Source organism: Chrysochloris asiatica, unplaced genomic scaffold (assembly GCF_000296735.1).
Source record: "Chrysochloris asiatica unplaced genomic scaffold, ChrAsi1.0 scaffold00159, whole genome shotgun sequence".
Classification (NCBI taxonomy): domain Eukaryota; kingdom Metazoa; phylum Chordata; class Mammalia; order Afrosoricida; family Chrysochloridae; genus Chrysochloris; species Chrysochloris asiatica.
This window is the reverse complement of record NW_006408677.1, coordinates 2,200,484-2,217,831: the sequence shown is the minus strand read 5'-3', so window position 1 is coordinate 2,217,831 and position 17,348 is coordinate 2,200,484. Positions and strand designations below refer to the sequence as shown.

The 17,348-nt window shown below is 39.1% G+C and overlaps 2 protein-coding genes and 1 pseudogene across 3 annotated transcripts in view; 2 read left to right on the top strand and 1 right to left on the bottom strand.

Annotated features, from left to right (window-relative positions):
* Positions 1-4,194, top strand: part of VSIG1 (V-set and immunoglobulin domain containing 1) — a 125,473-nt gene extending 121,279 nt beyond the window's left edge. The window contains exon 14 of the mRNA XM_006871063.1: positions 3,825-4,194. Within this exon, the coding sequence (XP_006871125.1) occupies positions 3,825-4,194 (370 nt within the window). The remainder of the gene's footprint in view (positions 1-3,824) is intronic.
* A 6,010-nt stretch (positions 4,195-10,204) lies between these two features.
* The window catches only part of PSMD10 (proteasome (prosome, macropain) 26S subunit, non-ATPase, 10), an 11,298-nt gene continuing 4,154 nt past the window's right edge, over positions 10,205-17,348 (bottom strand). The window contains exons 2-5 of one of the 2 annotated variants that reach the window (XM_006871039.1): positions 16,177-16,275; positions 15,002-15,148; positions 14,820-14,907; positions 10,205-10,493 (exon numbers count right to left, since the gene is read on the bottom strand). In XM_006871039.1, the coding sequence (XP_006871101.1) occupies positions 10,486-10,493; positions 14,820-14,907; positions 15,002-15,148; positions 16,177-16,275 (342 nt within the window). In that variant the 3' untranslated portion in view covers positions 10,205-10,485. Of the gene's footprint in view, positions 10,494-14,740; positions 14,908-15,001; positions 15,149-16,176; positions 16,276-17,348 lie in introns of both variants that reach the window. The other variant, XM_006871038.1, reaches the window with a different exon arrangement.
* On the top strand, positions 12,298-12,545 carry LOC102824640 (annotated as a pseudogene).

Here is a 17,348-nt window from a genome sequence, read left to right as displayed (position 1 = left end):
ATTGCTGTGGAGTGAGGTCGGTGTGGAAATTGTTACAGCCAATCTATCTCACTAAGGGTTTTCCTCTTTTTCACTTCCCCTCTACTTTATCAAGCATGATGGTCTTTTCCAGGGACTGGTCCCTCCTGATGACATGGCCTAAGTAAGGGAGACTAAGTGTCATCACCCTTGTTTCTAAGGAGCATTCTGGATGTACTTCTTCCAAGACAGATCTATTTGTTCTTCTGACACTCCATGGTAATTTCAATGTTCTTCATTAACATCATAATTCAGACACAAATTCTTCTCCAGTCTTCCTATTCATTGTGTAACTTTCACATGCATACCATGACTTGGGTTAGGTGCCCCTTAGTCCTCAAAGTGATACCTTTATTCTATACTACTTTAAAGAGGTCTTTTGCAAATTTGATTTCTTGACTACTGCTTACAAGAGTGTTAATTGTGGGTCAAAGTAAAATGAAATCCTTTACAACTTCAATCTTTTCTCTGTTTATTATGATTGGTCCAGTTGTGAAGATTTTTGTTTTATGTGGAGGTATAATGCATACTGAAGGCTGTATTCTTCAATCTTCATTAGTAGGTGCTTCAAGTCCTCTTCCCATTCAGAAAGCAAGGTTATGTCACCTGCATATTGCAGGTTATTATTGAGTCTTCCTCCAATCCTGATGCTGTGTTCTTCTTCATACAGTTCAATTTCTTGGATTATTTGTTCAGCAGACAGATTGAATAAAACAGTTGAATAAGAAAGGATAGATGCAAACCTTTTCTGTTTTTGCAGTATCCCCTAGATCTATTCAAAAGACTACCTCTTGGTCTATGTACAGGTTCCACATAAGCAAAATTAAGTATTCTGGAATTCCCATTCCTTGCAATGTTATACAGAATTTGTTATGATCCACACAGTCGAATACCTTTGCACAGTCAATAAATCACAGGTAAACATCTTTCTGGTATTCTCTGCTTTCATCCAAGATCTATCTGACGTCAATAATGACATCCCTTGTTCTATATCCTGTTCTGAATCCAGTTTGAATTCCTGGAAGTTCCCTATTGATGTACATCTGCAATCATTTATTGCTTATCTTTAGCAGAAGTTTGTTTGCATGTGATATTAAAGATATTGTTTGATAATTTCCACCTTCCGCTGGATCACCTTTCTTTGGAATGTGCACAAGTGTATGGATTTCTTCTAGTTGGCTTGTCTTCCTTATTTCTTGCCATAGACAAATGTGTGCTTCTGTTTTACGTGTTTTTTGAAACATCTCCATTGGTATTCTGTCAATTCAATAGTGTAACTAGAGGCTTGGTTGTTTTTTTTCCATTCAGTTCTTTCATCTTGAGAAATTCTGAGTGTTTTCTTCGCATTTGGTTCTCTAACTGCAGGTTTTTGCACATTTCCTTATAATACTTTGCTTTGTCTTCTCGGGCCACCTTTTAAATTCTTTTGTTTAGTTCTTTTACATCATCATTTCTTCCATTCACTTTAGCTGTTCTCTGTTCAAGAGCAAGTTTCAGAATCTCTTCTGAGTCCTTTATGGACTTTTCTTTCTTTCCTGTCTTCTTAATGACCTTTTACTTTCTTCATGTATAATGTCCTTGATGCCATTCCACAACTCATCTGACCTCCAGTAATTAGTGTTCAATGCATCAAATCTATTCTTAAGATGGTCTCTAAATCCAGGTGGGATATACTCAAGGTTATACTGTGGCTCTTATGAACTCATTTAATTTTTTTTAGCTTCAACTTGAACTTGCAAGTTGAGCAATTTATGGTCTGTTCTGCGGTCAGCCCTTGGCCTGGTTCTGACTGATGAGCTGTTGTTGCTGTTGTTGTTAAGTGCTGATGAGTCAATTCCAACTCATAGTGACCCTGTATATGGTTTCCGAGGAGCAGAAACTGGGCTTGAACTGCCGACCTTGCAGTTCAAACTGACTTTGTGATCCAGTGTATTATCTTGTAGTGCCACACCAGGACTCCTTGGCATTAGTGTTGGGCATAACTTTGAATAATAGTCATATTGCCTGATCTTCCTTGTAGGCATATGAATATTACCCTATGACTAACAGTGCTGCACGTAAGAACAGATCTTGAAATATTCTTTTTACAAGATGATTGTGTTGACTTTCCTCTACACTCCGTCATTCCCAGCATAGTAGACCATATGATTGTCCACTTCAAAATGGCCAATACCAGTCCATTTCAGCTCACTAATGCCTAGGATATTGATCTTTATATGTAAGTTCCATTTCAAGGAGCTCTGGTAGCATAGTGGTTACGAATCAAGCTGCGAACCTTAAGGTCAGCAGTTCGAAACTACCAGCTGTTCCGCAGGAGAAAGATGAGGCTTTCTGTTTCCACAAGGATTTACAGCCTCGGAAACCCTGTATAGGGGCCGCTATGAGTCGGAACCGACTCCACGGCACATACCACCACCACTAAGTTCCATGTCATTTTTTACAAGTTCTTAGATTTTCTTAGATTCCATTTCTTTTAAAATCACAAGAGAATCTAACTTTTAGGCTGAATAAAATGCTTCAATATAAAATTATATTAATAAATATTTATGGTGCTGCTGTAGAACACTTAACTGCTGAGCCATCAGGCTGGCAGTTCAAGCCCACTAGCTCCTTCAAGGGAGAAAGATGAGGCTTTCTGCTCCCATAAAGATGTACAGCCTCAGAAGCCCTATGTTTTTGTTAGGTGCCGTAAAGTCCGTTCCAACTCACTGTGACCCTATGCACAACAGAATGAAACACTGTCTGTTCAGTGTAGAAGACTGTAGAAGAATTATGCACATGACTTATGGTATTGGCAAAGAATATTAAAAGATTATAAGATCAAACAAATCTATGTTAGAAGTACAGCTAGAATGCTCCTCAGAAGCCAGGATGAAGATGCTTTGTCTCTCGTATTTTGGATATGTTGTCGGGAAGAAGAAAAAACATCCTGGAGAAAAATAGCATGCTTGGTAGAGTGGAGGGTAAGCGAAAAAGAGGAAGCCCTCCAACAAGATGATACACAACTAATACAGAGGCAGCAACAATGGGCTCAAACGTAACAATTCTGAGGATGGTGTGGGACCAGACAGCATTTCATTCTGCTGTAATAAGAGTCCCTATGAGTCAGAGCCAACTCTACAGCAGCATCTAATCACCATCACCAACTTGCTGTTGTTGTTAAGTATCGCGGCGTTGGTTTCGACTCATAATGACTCTGCACAGGGTTTCCGAGGCTGCAAATCTTACAGGAGCAGAAAGCGTCATCTTTCTCCTGTGAACAGATGGTAGTTTCGAACTACCGACCTTGAGGTTAGCAGCCCAATTCGTAACCACTATATTACCAGAGCGCCCATCACCAACTAGGTACCAAATATTGTGTTAGATATAGTGGGAGCCACAGAGATGCAGCAGCCATGGATTTGACCCTCAAAAGACCTTACTAGATCCTTACACATTTTCATCCGATCGATTTTTCCACTCTTTAAAAACTTGTTTTGTCCATCTTGATCTCACGTTATATTGATGGTGCCATGGGCTAATGTGTCAGACTGCAAAGTCATTTGAACTATAAGGTCGGTGGTTCAAGCTCACCAGCTGCTCCTTGGAAACCCTATATAGGGTCGCTATGGGTCGGAATCGACTCGACAGCACTTATCAACAACGTTGCTGAACTCCAAATGGAGACACAGTGGGCTGGAATATTTAAAATCACAGATGACCTGAACAGTCCGGGACCCATGGGCATACAGCCCATGGCTCCATGTGAAGACACTTGAAAAGTGGCATTTTCTTAACTTGCTCTTCCCTGGGCTTTCTTCCTGCAGACCTATGACACAGGTAAACCAAAGTACGGAGTGCGAGACAGTGCCACCAGAAGAAGCCATCCAGACAGAAGCACGTCAGGCACCTTCTACTCTTGAGACTCACCCAACTACTATCCTGGAGGCAGACCATGAGGCTGCCCCCAAGCTGGAGCCTGCTTCAGGGCCTGAGCGTATGCCAGTTCCTGACTTTGAAATTGACCTTGGGCCGGAGCTGGAGTCAGAGTCAGAGTCGGAGCTGGAGCCGGAGCCGAAGCCGGAGCCAAAGCTGGAGCCGGTGCCGGTGCCAGAGCCAGAGCCAGAGCCGAAGCCGGTGCCGAATCGGGTGCCGGAGCCAGAGCCAGAGCCTGAGGTTGCATTTGAACCCCTGTGATGAAAAGGGAGTGATTAAGCCATAGACTTATGGCCTAAGGTATAGCTAAGGAACCCACTACTAGTGTTTGGAATTCAGTTGACATAAGCAACCCCTACCTCCTCCCTCCATTCTAAACCACCTCCTTCTAACTGTGTACTTACTTACAGACTCCAAATGAAGTGGGTCAAAACAACCAGTAGATTAATTCAAGGGTTCCTGCATAACCAGTAAAATATACTTACAATTTTACTAACATGTAAGCCTAACAAATGACAAGAAGGCAAGTCAATTTCTCAGTTTAAAGGATTCTATAGCAGCACTTACCAACATATTTCAGAAAGTCTCATCTATTTCTAGCTGCTCTCATTTATTATGCTTCACATAAACACATGACAAGGTGACAGTAAATAGATTCAATAGTTTCTAGGCTTTCCCTATTTTCATTTTTTAATTGACTGCAAAGAAAAGAATTCACCATCATCTTCATAGATTAGGGAGAAAATTTTCCAGAGAATATACAAAGAGTACATATTAATTAGTGAATAGCATTTAAAGCCACACCTTGAAATTGAGGCTTCACTTATCGTATTAGATTTCCCAAGGAACCACTTCCTAGCAAATTTTAAAACTGAGCTGATTTTTAAAAGCCAAAAATGTACAGGTAAAGGATTCTAAGTAAAAGTATCCTTCAGTGGACACAAAATGTTGCTATCATAGGTGATGTCCAGTTTACCACTGTGTCTGATGCTATCTGCTTTGGAAAGACCAGACCGGCAAACTGTTCTAAATGAACACTTAAGACGTATTTCAGATAATCCCAACTCATTATTTCAATAATCTGTCTTATTATTGATATATTTCATATTGAGAAACTATCATCATCCTTGTGTAAATGTTAAATTCACGAAAATGCATTCATAGCACTTCTTCACCTATTAAAAGTATTTTTTGTTAACCATGTTTTATTAACCAATTTATAGGTAGATGTTTTCATTTGTGTAATCAGTCACATTAGTTATTTTAAGGTTTAATAAATACTCAATAAAATCTTACTTGAATGAATTGTGAGCAGAATCCTTTATTAATCCTCAAAAGACAACTTTTTGATGTGTAACTTATGTACATGAAATGTACAATTTGATGAGTTTTAACACGAGTGCACCCTTAGAATTGCCATCACATTCTAGATGCAGAACATTTCCACCATCCTCAAGTGTTCCCTGTACCCCTCTGAGCAGTCAATTCCACCATCACCTTGGACCTAGGCAACCACTGATCTGCTTCTCACCACTAGAGATGATTGTGCCTTTTAAATCAATGGAATCACAAGTATGTCCTCACATTCATGGATGACTTGTTTGTTCCTCAGGGGATGGCTACTACGCTCGCTATATGACAGCATCATGATTAAAGATGATCTTGATAGCCTGGAAAGCAGAGCTGAAATCAACATAATGAAGTTGACAGTAATGGATCGGAAAGTAATAATAGGCCACTACCTAAATAGTCTGGAGTCTTGGTGTGGCACTGTGGGATAAAGCACTGGACCACAAGGTTGGTTTGAACCACACGGTCGGTGGTTCAAACTCACCAGCCACTCCTTGGAAACCCTAAACAGGGTCATAATGAGTCAGAACGGACTCAACAGCACTTAACAACAACACAACCCAAAAAGTCTAAGGAGCCCTGGTAGCGTAGTGGGTTACAAGCTGAACTGCTAACCACAAGGTCAGTAATTCCTATCTATCAGTCACTCCATGGGAGAAAGATGAGGCTTTCTGCTCCTGTATAGATTTACAGCCTCAGAAACCATATACAGGGTTCCTATGAGTCAGAACCGACTCAGTGGCACACAACCATCACCCCCCAAATAAATTACTTCAACATAAATCTGATTCAGAGGAAGGACATGATTTATTTTGCCATAGGTAGTTAACATTTGGAGTCCTGGTGTGACGCTGTAGGATAAGCACTAGACTGCTAACCACAAAGTCAGCATTTTAAACCCACCAGCGGCTCCTCGGAAATCCTATATAGGGTTGCTATGAGTCAGAACCAACTTAACAAATTAACATTTGAACTGGCTCAAAGACAGGAACTAACTACAACCAAGTTAATATTTAACTGAGTTGCTAAGTGCCTCCTCCGAGTCCTGTCTGACTACAGCAATCCTGTACAGCATTTCTGAGGAGCAGCTGGTAGGTTTAACTTTCAACCTTGTACTGATCCCACAGCGCCGCACCAAGAGTCCACTTTCCAACTAAATCCCAAACTAGCCTCGGGGCTTCTTACCCATTTACTTCTCAACACCAAAAAGGATTTCCAAAAACTCTTCCCTCATCTGGTTCTGCTCTGCTAAAGTGAACAGAACAACTGTCCCCTCCACATGCACTTGTTTTTTCAGTGACCCATCGGAGATTTATGGAGTGGCTACTACAACCCAGGCAATGGTACTAGTGCTGGTGATAACAATGGTGAACACGATCAGAGAGCCCTCTCATCCTTATGCTTCTACAGTTTGGCTAACTGACTAAGTCCTGTGTGCTATCACATACTGAAGGAGCTCTGGTAGCGTAGTGGTTACGAATCGGGCTGTTAACCTCAAGGTCAACAATTTGAAACTACCAGCTGTTCCATAGCAGAAAAATGAGGCTTTCTGTTCCCGTAAAGATTTACAGCCTTGGAAACCCTGTACAGGGTCACTGAGTCAGAACCGACTCCACGGCACATAACAACAACAACAACATGACATACTGGATAACCACTGGACTGCAAGGTTAGTTTCAACCTCAAGGTCGACAGTTCAAACTCACCAGCCACTCCTCGTAAACACTCAGCGGGGTTGCTATGAGTCAGAACCAATTCAAGAACACTACTTAACAATCAACATGTTACTGCAGAGGCAATATTATATACCTTTACACTGGCCTGGCCTACGTCTACTTCCACTTTGAGGAACCTTTAGTAAGAATTCCAAAGCTGAGAGAGAGCTTTGAGAATACCATTCAACCTTTCCATTCTCCCACGTCCTTCATACCTGATGGGGGTGGTGGGAGAAGATGAAAATTATGTTATTGGGGGGCAGGAAGGGGTGAATATAAAGAAATCAGGGTTATTCTTATATATTCCTACCCAACCCCCGGAGAAGAGACCCTGAGTTAAGAAAAGGAAACTAATCACCTGAAACAATGCACAACCAACACTAGATACCAAGTTTTTTGATTCCCAGTGCAATGCTCTTTTAACTGCAACAAACTACTAATTCCGATGAAACAAACCCACATTTTAGTAATAAAAGGTTACTCTTAAATGTCCATCTGCCAGAAAACAGGTTTGCGGGCCTCATAAAACGTTCAACCCAGTCAATCAATACTCAACAATCCCACTTGTCTTTGAAGCTTCGGTTTAAAAATAAAATTAAACCATGAATTCACAGATGACATATTGAATGCTCCAGGAAACCAAAAAGCGTAAGCCAATTTAAAGATGAAAACACCAGAGTGGGTGTTAAAATTAAGGGGTCATTATCAAAATGTCCAAGGCCCTTCCATTTGGTCCGCAGCTATTAGTAGAGAGGTAAAAACAAAATGGACGCGGGTCTAGGAGAGCTAGATAATCATACTGGCTGTTCCTCCTAACTAGCTCTGGGTGTATTCTCACCTGTAAAACGGGGATCATTTCTGCCTTCTTCAAGGGTAGGGTAAAAATGGATATAAAACTTGTAAACGACAGAGTACAGAAGAACTATGTTGCAGAACCCACATCTGACAATTCAGTATTCTTTTTTCTCTTGATAAAGGATTCTTAATTTTTTTGAGAGTCAAGAGTAGAGAATTTGATGGAAGATACTTACTTATCCCAGAAAAAGGCACATATAAAGTCCTGCATTCAATTCTAGACACTCCATGGAACTGTGCAACTGGAGCCATAGCATCCCCAAAGGCACGCCTACACTGTACAAAAACTTGGATACAGGAAGTTATGGCACAGCCATGTAATAAATTCACTGAAGCTGTAGTTGAGAACTTGGGTAAAGCATACCTGGATCATATAGCATAGACAGCTAAATTCTACAAAGTCGGAGATTACACAGTAAAATGCAAACTTACTCTGAATTTCATAGAATCTCAGTGAAATTGTGGATTCTTTGCAATAGAAACTAAGAATGTTTGCCTATTTGTTCCATCTTACATTCTCAGTTAATGGAGCTCTGGTAGCGCAGTGGTTATGAATTGGGCTGCGAACCGCAAGGTCAGCAGTTAGAAACTACCAGCTGTTCCGCGGGAGAAAGAGGAGGCTTTCTGCTCCCATAAAGATTTACAGCCTCGGAAACCCTGTACAGGGTCGCTATGAGTTGGAATCGACTCCACGGCACATAACAACAACGACATTCTCAGTTAAAATTGGCAATTACAACTGTCATCTACGTTCTGAGTTCATTTGGGAAGTAAGTGGAAAACTTGCTAACCTTGAATCAGCTTCATCTCTATCAGGTTTCCTATAGAGGACAGGAAATACTTTGATTAGTACACAAAACTAGAGTATCCTTAGTCTATATAAATCAATCCAAAAGGCACTTTATTAAAAATATTAATACTTTACAGATTACCTGATAAAATAACACACATCTGTGTTATTTATTTACTGAAGAGCTAGAATGAGTTTTCTTTTCCACTTACATATCTGAATACTTCTCAGATAATATTTATGAAGTGTTAATGTCTTTAAGCCCTGCAGGCCCTATTAGGCACAACTTCATTTTCTGATTGTGCTAAAAGAATACCAGAAATAAGTCATTTCCCCTGATAATAATTCTATTGCCAGCTTTAAATAAGCAAAGTTTAATTCTGTAAAAAGTTGCTTCCCTGATTAATATCTGTAAAGATTAGCACTCAATATATCTATGTAAAAAGGGTTTGTATATCAGTAAAACAAGTCATGTTGACAAAACTCATTTTAGCTTCTGTTCATTAAGTCTTTGACCCAAAATGAATGCAAGTTTATAGGCTCACTCAGATCCCTTATTTCAAGCAATTATTTGCAGTATGGAATTCAAATGAAAAAAAAATTTAGAATCACTTAGAGTTCATTAGACTTTATGACTAGTAATAATTTAAGATGCTTCCCTAAATTCAATGAACTCAAGTCTACACTTAGTCATTTCCTTTGCTCCAAACTTAATTAGCATTTCAGAAGATTACTATTTTTATTTAGCTGCAGTTCAAGCTTCACTAATTTTATTGACTTTATAGCTACCAAAAACTGAGAAACGTCTTTGCAAAGTATTTTAAGGCTTAAATGGGTGTCTGATTTGAAAAATAAAATGGGTACGAGGCGACTTTTAAAAGTTCATGGGAAAATTCCATTTTTTTTTTTTTTACAAACTTTTTGAAGAAGTTCCCTCAAATTTTCTGAACATATTTTTTTTCTGAAATATAAATCAAAATATATTTTGTGTTACATACCATTTTAACAAGTCTGACATTTTTGTCAATACTTGATGGCTTAAAATAGATATTCTGAAAATTCCGATTTTATTTTAGAGGAAAATAGTTCATTAAAAAGATACGTGAGTACACAGGCTAGTATTTTTCACTGCTTTTATTTTATTAGTGTTTATGAATGCAAAATTTGGGTAACATGTCCTCCAACTTAAAATTTGGTCCACAAAAATATATACAGATTCCTCCTGTAACAAAAATAAACTTTACAGTTGCAAAAACAAAAATTTGACATAGGCCTGAGTGAGTTTGGATAAACAAGTTAGGATGTGTTTCAACATATGGAGGAACATTCTAGAATCCATTTAGAAACATTTGGCAGAATAAATGACCTGGTGCTACTGGTGGTTTTGTGCCTTAGGAAGTGAGAGTGGGTGCATGAAAAGGAGCTAGAGACTCACAACAGCCACAGTATCACTCACTCAAAATTACCCACAACCCAATACAGAGTATTTAATAGTAGAACAATTTAAACAGTGACTCAAGGTCTGGAAAGCAGTTGGAAGCTGAAAACAAGTACCTCAGTAGGAACAATAGTCAACGTTTATAAGACTCTGAAGGTAAGAAAACATCATTCACAGATGATGTATTGTGCACAAGTACATTCGTTTCCAGGACACTGGGGAAAACCATAAAACACACAAAGTTAAAATCTAAGCTGCTTAACCTTGCACCATTTTCTTGAGTATTAAACCCAGGCCACCTTTGGCCACTTGCAGGGGTGTATTTTCTTCTTTATTCTCAATGTAAATACTTGCTCCTTGGGACACCAGCACTTTTGCTTCTTCCACTCTCTCCTCATCACAGGCTAAGTGTCTGAAATTAGGGAGCATAAAAACCATTAATCACTACTAATTCTACGTAATGGTTAGGATTACCTGTTGTTGTTTTTGTTGTTGTAAAGTGCCACTGAGTCAGCTCCGACCCATAGCAACCCAGTATAGGGATTCTGAGGAGTGGCTGGTAAGATGGAACCATCGACCTTGTGGTTCAAACTGACTTTGCAGTCCAGTGCATTAACCCACAGTGTCACACCAAATTGCACATTATTAAGCAGCGGCAATATTGGAAATTTTCTTAATTAAAAAAGAAAAATCTATTTGCATGTGGAAGGCTGTTTATAAAATTAAAAAATCAATGAAAAAAGCTTGATAACACCAGATCATATACCATAATTCTGGTCCTGCTACAAAAGAAGGGATCTAAATGCAAGCCTTAGAAAGAGCAACTTTCTTATTTCATAAAATTAAAAGTATTTTCCCAATACATATGTAATAAGTCAGGGCTAGAAGTTATATAAGGCCCAGTTCACACAGTTATTTACAATATATAGCATTGTGTGGCTTGAATTTTGGAAACAAAAGTTTAAAAGATTTTAATCTCCTTGGGCCCTTATGTCTACCCTTGGTTGTTGTTTTTTAAGTGCCGTTAAGTCAGTTGGACTCAGTGACCCTGTATAAGTTTCCATGGAGCAGCTGGTGGTTTTGAACCGCTAACCTTGTCTAGTGCTTATCTGACAGCGTTAGAAGACTTTATTATCACCATTTTGCAGCTGAAATTGTGACAGAGGCTGTTTTTTGCTTTTTTTTGCCTATGATGACATGGCTGAGCAGTAACTTAACTAGGAAAGAAACTAACCTTTGTTAGGCTCTTATAGTTTGCCAAGCAGGGTATTAGGCACTTTTCATGTAATTTGATTTAAACCTCTCCACAATCTAGTGAGGAAGGAAACCTTATCCTCATTATTATAGGTGAAGGTGAGAAGTTCAGACTCAAAAAGGTTAAATACCAACCCCATCACCACCACCAACCAACAAGCAGAACTGGTAGGTAGTAGACCTTGAAGGGTCGGGTGAAAAGCAGCTTAAAAACAAAACAAAAAAACAATAAATAAATTAATACGAAAATGGTTACTATTGAGTCCATTCTGACTCATGATGACTCCATGTGTCCTCAGGTGACATACAGAGTCACTATGCTCTTTACAGAACCCTATACTGTCTGCCACCTAGATGTCCTTTAGGCCAGTCTGTCTTGCTTCAGTCCTGGTATATGGTACTGTAGGATAAGCAAGCATTCAACCGCAAGGTCGGTTTGAACTGCAATGTTGGCAGTTTAAATTCACCAGTTGGTTGCTATGAGTCAGAACCAACTCAATGGCACTTTACAGTCTATCTTGCTAGTTTATGGAGAAAAGAGCTAGAATCTGCAGGTCTTTCTAAAGAAAGTCATTTAGGAACACAGAAAATATTTTTTACAACTAAGAGTTCAGAAAACAATATTGTAAAGAAGTTGGCTTAATGTCAAATTGGGAAAAGGCTGATCCTTACTTTTGACTAAACAGAAGAGTCAGCAGATTTCTGGATCAAAATAGTATCACTATTCAATAAATAAGAAAAGCAGCCTAGTATTATGGGGAACAAAAAACTTCAGAATAGAGGTTGGGTTCGGGTCATATACATAAACCCATTGTAGGTGAATTTAAGAATTAAATGCAAAACAATAATAAGCACTCTCCAAAAAAACAAACAAACAAACAAACAAACCAATGAGAGGGGAGCGATGACCACAGTGGTAGAAGCAGCAGCTTCCCTGTGTGCACCCCTACACTGGGAAGAAGATGCTAATTAAAATGAAGACGCTAACAGGAAAGGAGATTGAAATTGGCATTGAAACCACAGACAAGGTGGAGCGAATCAAGGAGCCTGTGTGGAAGAGAAAGAGGGAATTCCCCTATAGCAACGGTGACTCATCTACAGTGGCAAACAGATGAATGATGAGAAGACAGCTGCTGATTACAAGATCCTAGGTGGTTCAGGCCTCCACCTGGTGTTGGCTCTGCGAGAAGAAGATGGCCTTAGGCAGTGATGAACTTTTCTTCCACTTTACCTCCTTACCCTGTCACTTGTAATGAGGCATCATACATCCTGTCAATTCTCTGGGACCCCAGAGCCACTGTCCCTACCCCTGGCTGTCCAGTTTTGTGTGTCTACTAGTGGTAGACTTTGAGGACTCCAGGACGCACTGTTCCTGGCCCAAAGGGTCCTTGTTGGCTTTTGGATTTTAGTTTGTGGTCCTATATGCTCCCTTTTCATAAAGCTAAGTCCTTGGTTGTCAAAACATTTCCTGGCTTCCTGGGGGAAAAAAATTGCCAATGAAACATTAAAAAACAACAACAGCAACACTCTATAACAAAATACAAGTGAATATTGAACTAATTTCCGGTGGGGAAGAACTTCTTAGTCATAAGGGAAGATCAATAAGCTTGACTATATAGAAATTTTAAAACTGATATATATATATATATATATATATTAATCATGAACAAAATGAAAAGGCAAACAAATGAAAAAATGTCTTCAACTAACGTGACAAACTGGACTGCTAACCACAAGGTTGGCAATTCAAACCTACCAGCCGCTCCTTGGAAACCCTATACAGGATGGCTATGAGTCAGAACCTACTCAGTGGCACTTAACAACAACAAATGGGAGAAAAGATGAATTCATTTTTACTGTGTCAAGTAAAAGGCACGTCAACATCAGTAAACACAAATAAATTCCATACAAGAAAACAGAGAAAGCAATATAAAATGTCACAATTTAGAGAAGAAATATAATTAGCCACAACTTCACTGAAAATTTTTAAGAAGGAAAACCACGACTAAGAAATATTTTGCAAATCACAGAAGGGCGACTTCAAGGTTGGTGGGAGTACTAAGCACTCTCGAACTGTTCTTGGAAGGGCACAGTGATACAACTCCTCTGGAAGCAATTGTAATGACAATCGTTTAAAAATTGGATGTATTTGTTGACCCAGTAACTCTACTTGTAGGAATCTAAACTAAGGAAATGATCAGCAAGGTGGCCAATTTTAGCAATAATGGAAAACTCAAAACAGTTTCATTATACAGTTATAGAGCAGTGATTAAATGATCTACATTCACAAAATGAAATTTCATATGGCAATTAAAATTTTCTTAGCTATATCTGTTGGCATTAGAAAATGCTCACAATATACCACTGGGTGAAAAGAATAAGAAATAAAACTAAATACACTATATGATCAGCTTTTTATTTAAAAAAAACAACAACGTATACAATATATGAAGGAGCTTCATAAAGTTCATGGGAGAAATAGAATAAAGGTAACGAAAATTTCCACAAACTTTCTGAAGCCCCTATGTGTATATACCGGAGTCCTGGTGTGGCACTGTGGGTTAATGCGCCAGACTGCAAAACCGTTTGAACTGCAAGGTCGGTGGCTCAAGCTTACCAGTTGCTCCTTGGAAACCCTATACAGGGTCGCTATGGGTCGGAACCGACTCGACGGCACTAAACAACATGTGCATATACAAGGAGTCCTGATAGCATTGTATGATACGCACTGGATTGCTAACCTCAATGTCGGCAGCTCAAACCCACCAGTTGTTCCTTGAAAGAAAGATGAAGCTTTCAGCTCTTGGAAAGATTTACAGCCTTGGAAACCCTATGTAGGGTTGCTATGAGTTAGAATCAACTTCACGGCAGTGAGTTTGTGTGTGTGTATATGTATACGTTATTGTTAAATGCCATTGAGTTATTTCTGACTCACAGCAACCCTGGAGATGGTTTTCAAGGAAGGGTTGGTAGATATGAACGACCGACCTCAGGGTTAACAGTCCAGTGCTTGTTATACAGTGTCACATCAGGACCCCTTATTTTGTTGTTGTTACGTGCTGACTCATAGCGACTCTGTATAGGGTTTCCAAGGAGTGGCTGGTGGGTTTGAACTGCCGATCTTGCGGTTCAAAGCAAACTTGAGGTCCAGCTCATTATCTTGCAACACCACAATAGTCTGGGGAAAACGCACAAAGATATTATTATTAGTGGTTACTTCTGGATGGCAAAATGATAGGCAATTCTTATTTTTATCTTTATACTTTTGGGTAGTTTCCAAAATATTTTTTTGCCATAAATATGTTTTACATTTACAAGCAGAATAAAAAAATAAATCATGTGTACGAATTATGGCAAGAGGGCTAGTGTCAGGCAGAATATAAATGACTGCTACTTGTCACTTACAGAGGAGTGTTACCCTCAGTGTCTTGGATATTTGTGGATGCTTTGTAGTACAGAAGGATATGAATCATCTTCAAGTTACCCTTGGCTGCTGCCCGGTGCATTGCTGTTGCCTCAAAATGGTCCTTAGCATCTGGATTAGCCCCACCTTCTAGCAACATGACAGCAATCTGGAAGGAAGTAGAAAAGCACGAATGCAAAGATCTTTTTGTGTTTGTGCGTAGGTTTTATCTTGAGAGAAGTAGCCTAGGAATGGGAACATACCTCGTGCCTGTTTTTGGAAGCTGCATAGTGCAGGGGAGTACAGCCATTCTGATTGACAGCATTCACTTGAGCACCTTTTCCCAGAAGGGCTTTTACAATCTCATCCCGGCCAGCAGAAGCAGCAATATGAAGAGGAGTCCAACCTGCCTGTAAGAGGTAGGATGTACCACCCAAAACCGGGTGGGGGAAAGGCACAAGCATTGATGGTAATGTTATAGGCAGTGTTTACAAAGACAGCTTCTCTGCAGAAGACAGATGAGGTTTCTGTTCCCGGAGAGACTGAAAGCCTGGGAAACCCTATATAGGATCGCTATGAGTCCAAATCGACTTGGCAGCACATAAGCAACAATTTTAATGTGCTTTTTCCCACATATTTTTAAAATCAAAATTGGGATAAGAGCTACAGTTTGTGAGCTCTATTTTCCACTCATCAGTTTGGTGTGAGCATTTTTCTACCTAATTCTTTGGAAATATAATTATAGTGTGCATACTATTTCATCATTTAGATATACCGTACTGTATTCAACCCTTCCATTAAATTACTTTCATTTGCAATTGTAATTATTATTTCAGTTGTTGTTGTTAAGTGCCATCGACTCGGTTCCAACTCATAGCGATTCTGTATAGGGTTTCCAGAACAACTGGTGAGTTTGAATTGCCAACCTTGTGGTTCAACCCAACCTTGCGTTCCAGTGCATTATCCTACAGCACCACACCAGGACTCCAATACTTCACTGGATGTCCTCAAAAAGGAATCTTTACCTACAAAGAGTATTTCATTCTTACGCTTCACAAATTTAATTCTATTATGATCCATTCCGTTACATCTTTATCTAGGCCCTCACTATTCAGACAGTATTCAAACATACACACAGTCAAGAGTTCATGGTAATAGGCTTTTATCTCTAGTAGAAATCCATTTCTATATATTCTGGCAAGAGGAAATGAGGCAAAGCGAAGTAATTCTGGTTTATTTTTAATCACAAAGTAGAAAGATTAACATTAAAAAATATTGTCACTGCTAATTCTGTGTGAGTCACCAAGGCCATGCTGAAACTTCCTAGTCATACAGATTACAATTTCATTTATGTGATAAATGAATACTCCAGGTTCCAAAAACACCAGTCTGGATTCTAAAGATAACTGGGAATTTATCAGTTCTGCCTAGTACTTACATCATCTTTATCATTCACTGGCACTCCAAGCTGTAGCAAGAATTCAACTATTTCTGTGTGTCCCGCTGAACATGCCCAATGCAATACAGTTCTGTTGTCCTGCACAGGAAATGGAGAAGAAATAAGATCAACATTCTTTAAGAAAAATAGAAGAACTAAGGGGAAAAAAGCAGGAAATTTATATTGGGCCTAGAAAATCTATAGATTGAAAACAAGAAATGGAGAATATTGGATCCTCAGGTAGGCAACCTTAAACCATATGACTTTACTAGTGTAAGAGAAAGACGAAGTATGATTCAATCATAATAGTAAATAATTATTCACTATTATCAAATCTGAGTCCTGATGTGGCGCTGTAGGTTAATGCACTAGACTGTACAGTCGGTTTGAACTGCAAGGTTGGTGGTTCAAGCTCACCAGTTGCTCCTTGGAAACCCTCTAGAGGGTCGCTATGGGTTGGAACTGATTTGATGGCACTTAACAACAATTACCAAATCATAATGAATACACGCCAGGAAATGGCAGGGCCTATTTTCAGGTTGAGTAGCAGCAGTTTCCTGACTTCTAGGTTTTAGTTACATGGGGGAATTACATTGACGATCTCTGGGCAAAACAGAGCAATGAAAGCAGTAGAACTCAAAACCACCACTGTTTTGTCAGAACCAGAGCTTTGGCTGCTTATTATTAAATTATTTATGTACTTTAAACATGTATGCTTGTGGGGCCAAAAATTAAAAACCAAGCAATCTGAGTAGCAAAAGAAAACAAAGGGACTAAATCTGTCAGACACTATGTTAGAAGTTTTGCATACACTGTCTCATTTTACCTCTATGACCCTATACATGATACTATTTCTATTCTACAGATGAGGAAACTAAAACTCCTCAGGGACTGGACCACATTTAACAACAGGCATATAAAATAATTGTTTATATATATAATTATTTATATAGAATATCAACTGTTTGAGCATAAAAATAATTATATATATAAACATATACACATATACATACATACAGGTGTGGCACTGTGGATTAATGCGCCAGACTGCAAAGCTGTTTGAACTGCAAGGTCGGTGGTTCAAGCTCATCAGCTACTCCTCAGAAACCCTATACAGGGTCGCTATGGGTCAGAATCGACTCGATGGCACTTAACAACTATATATATATATA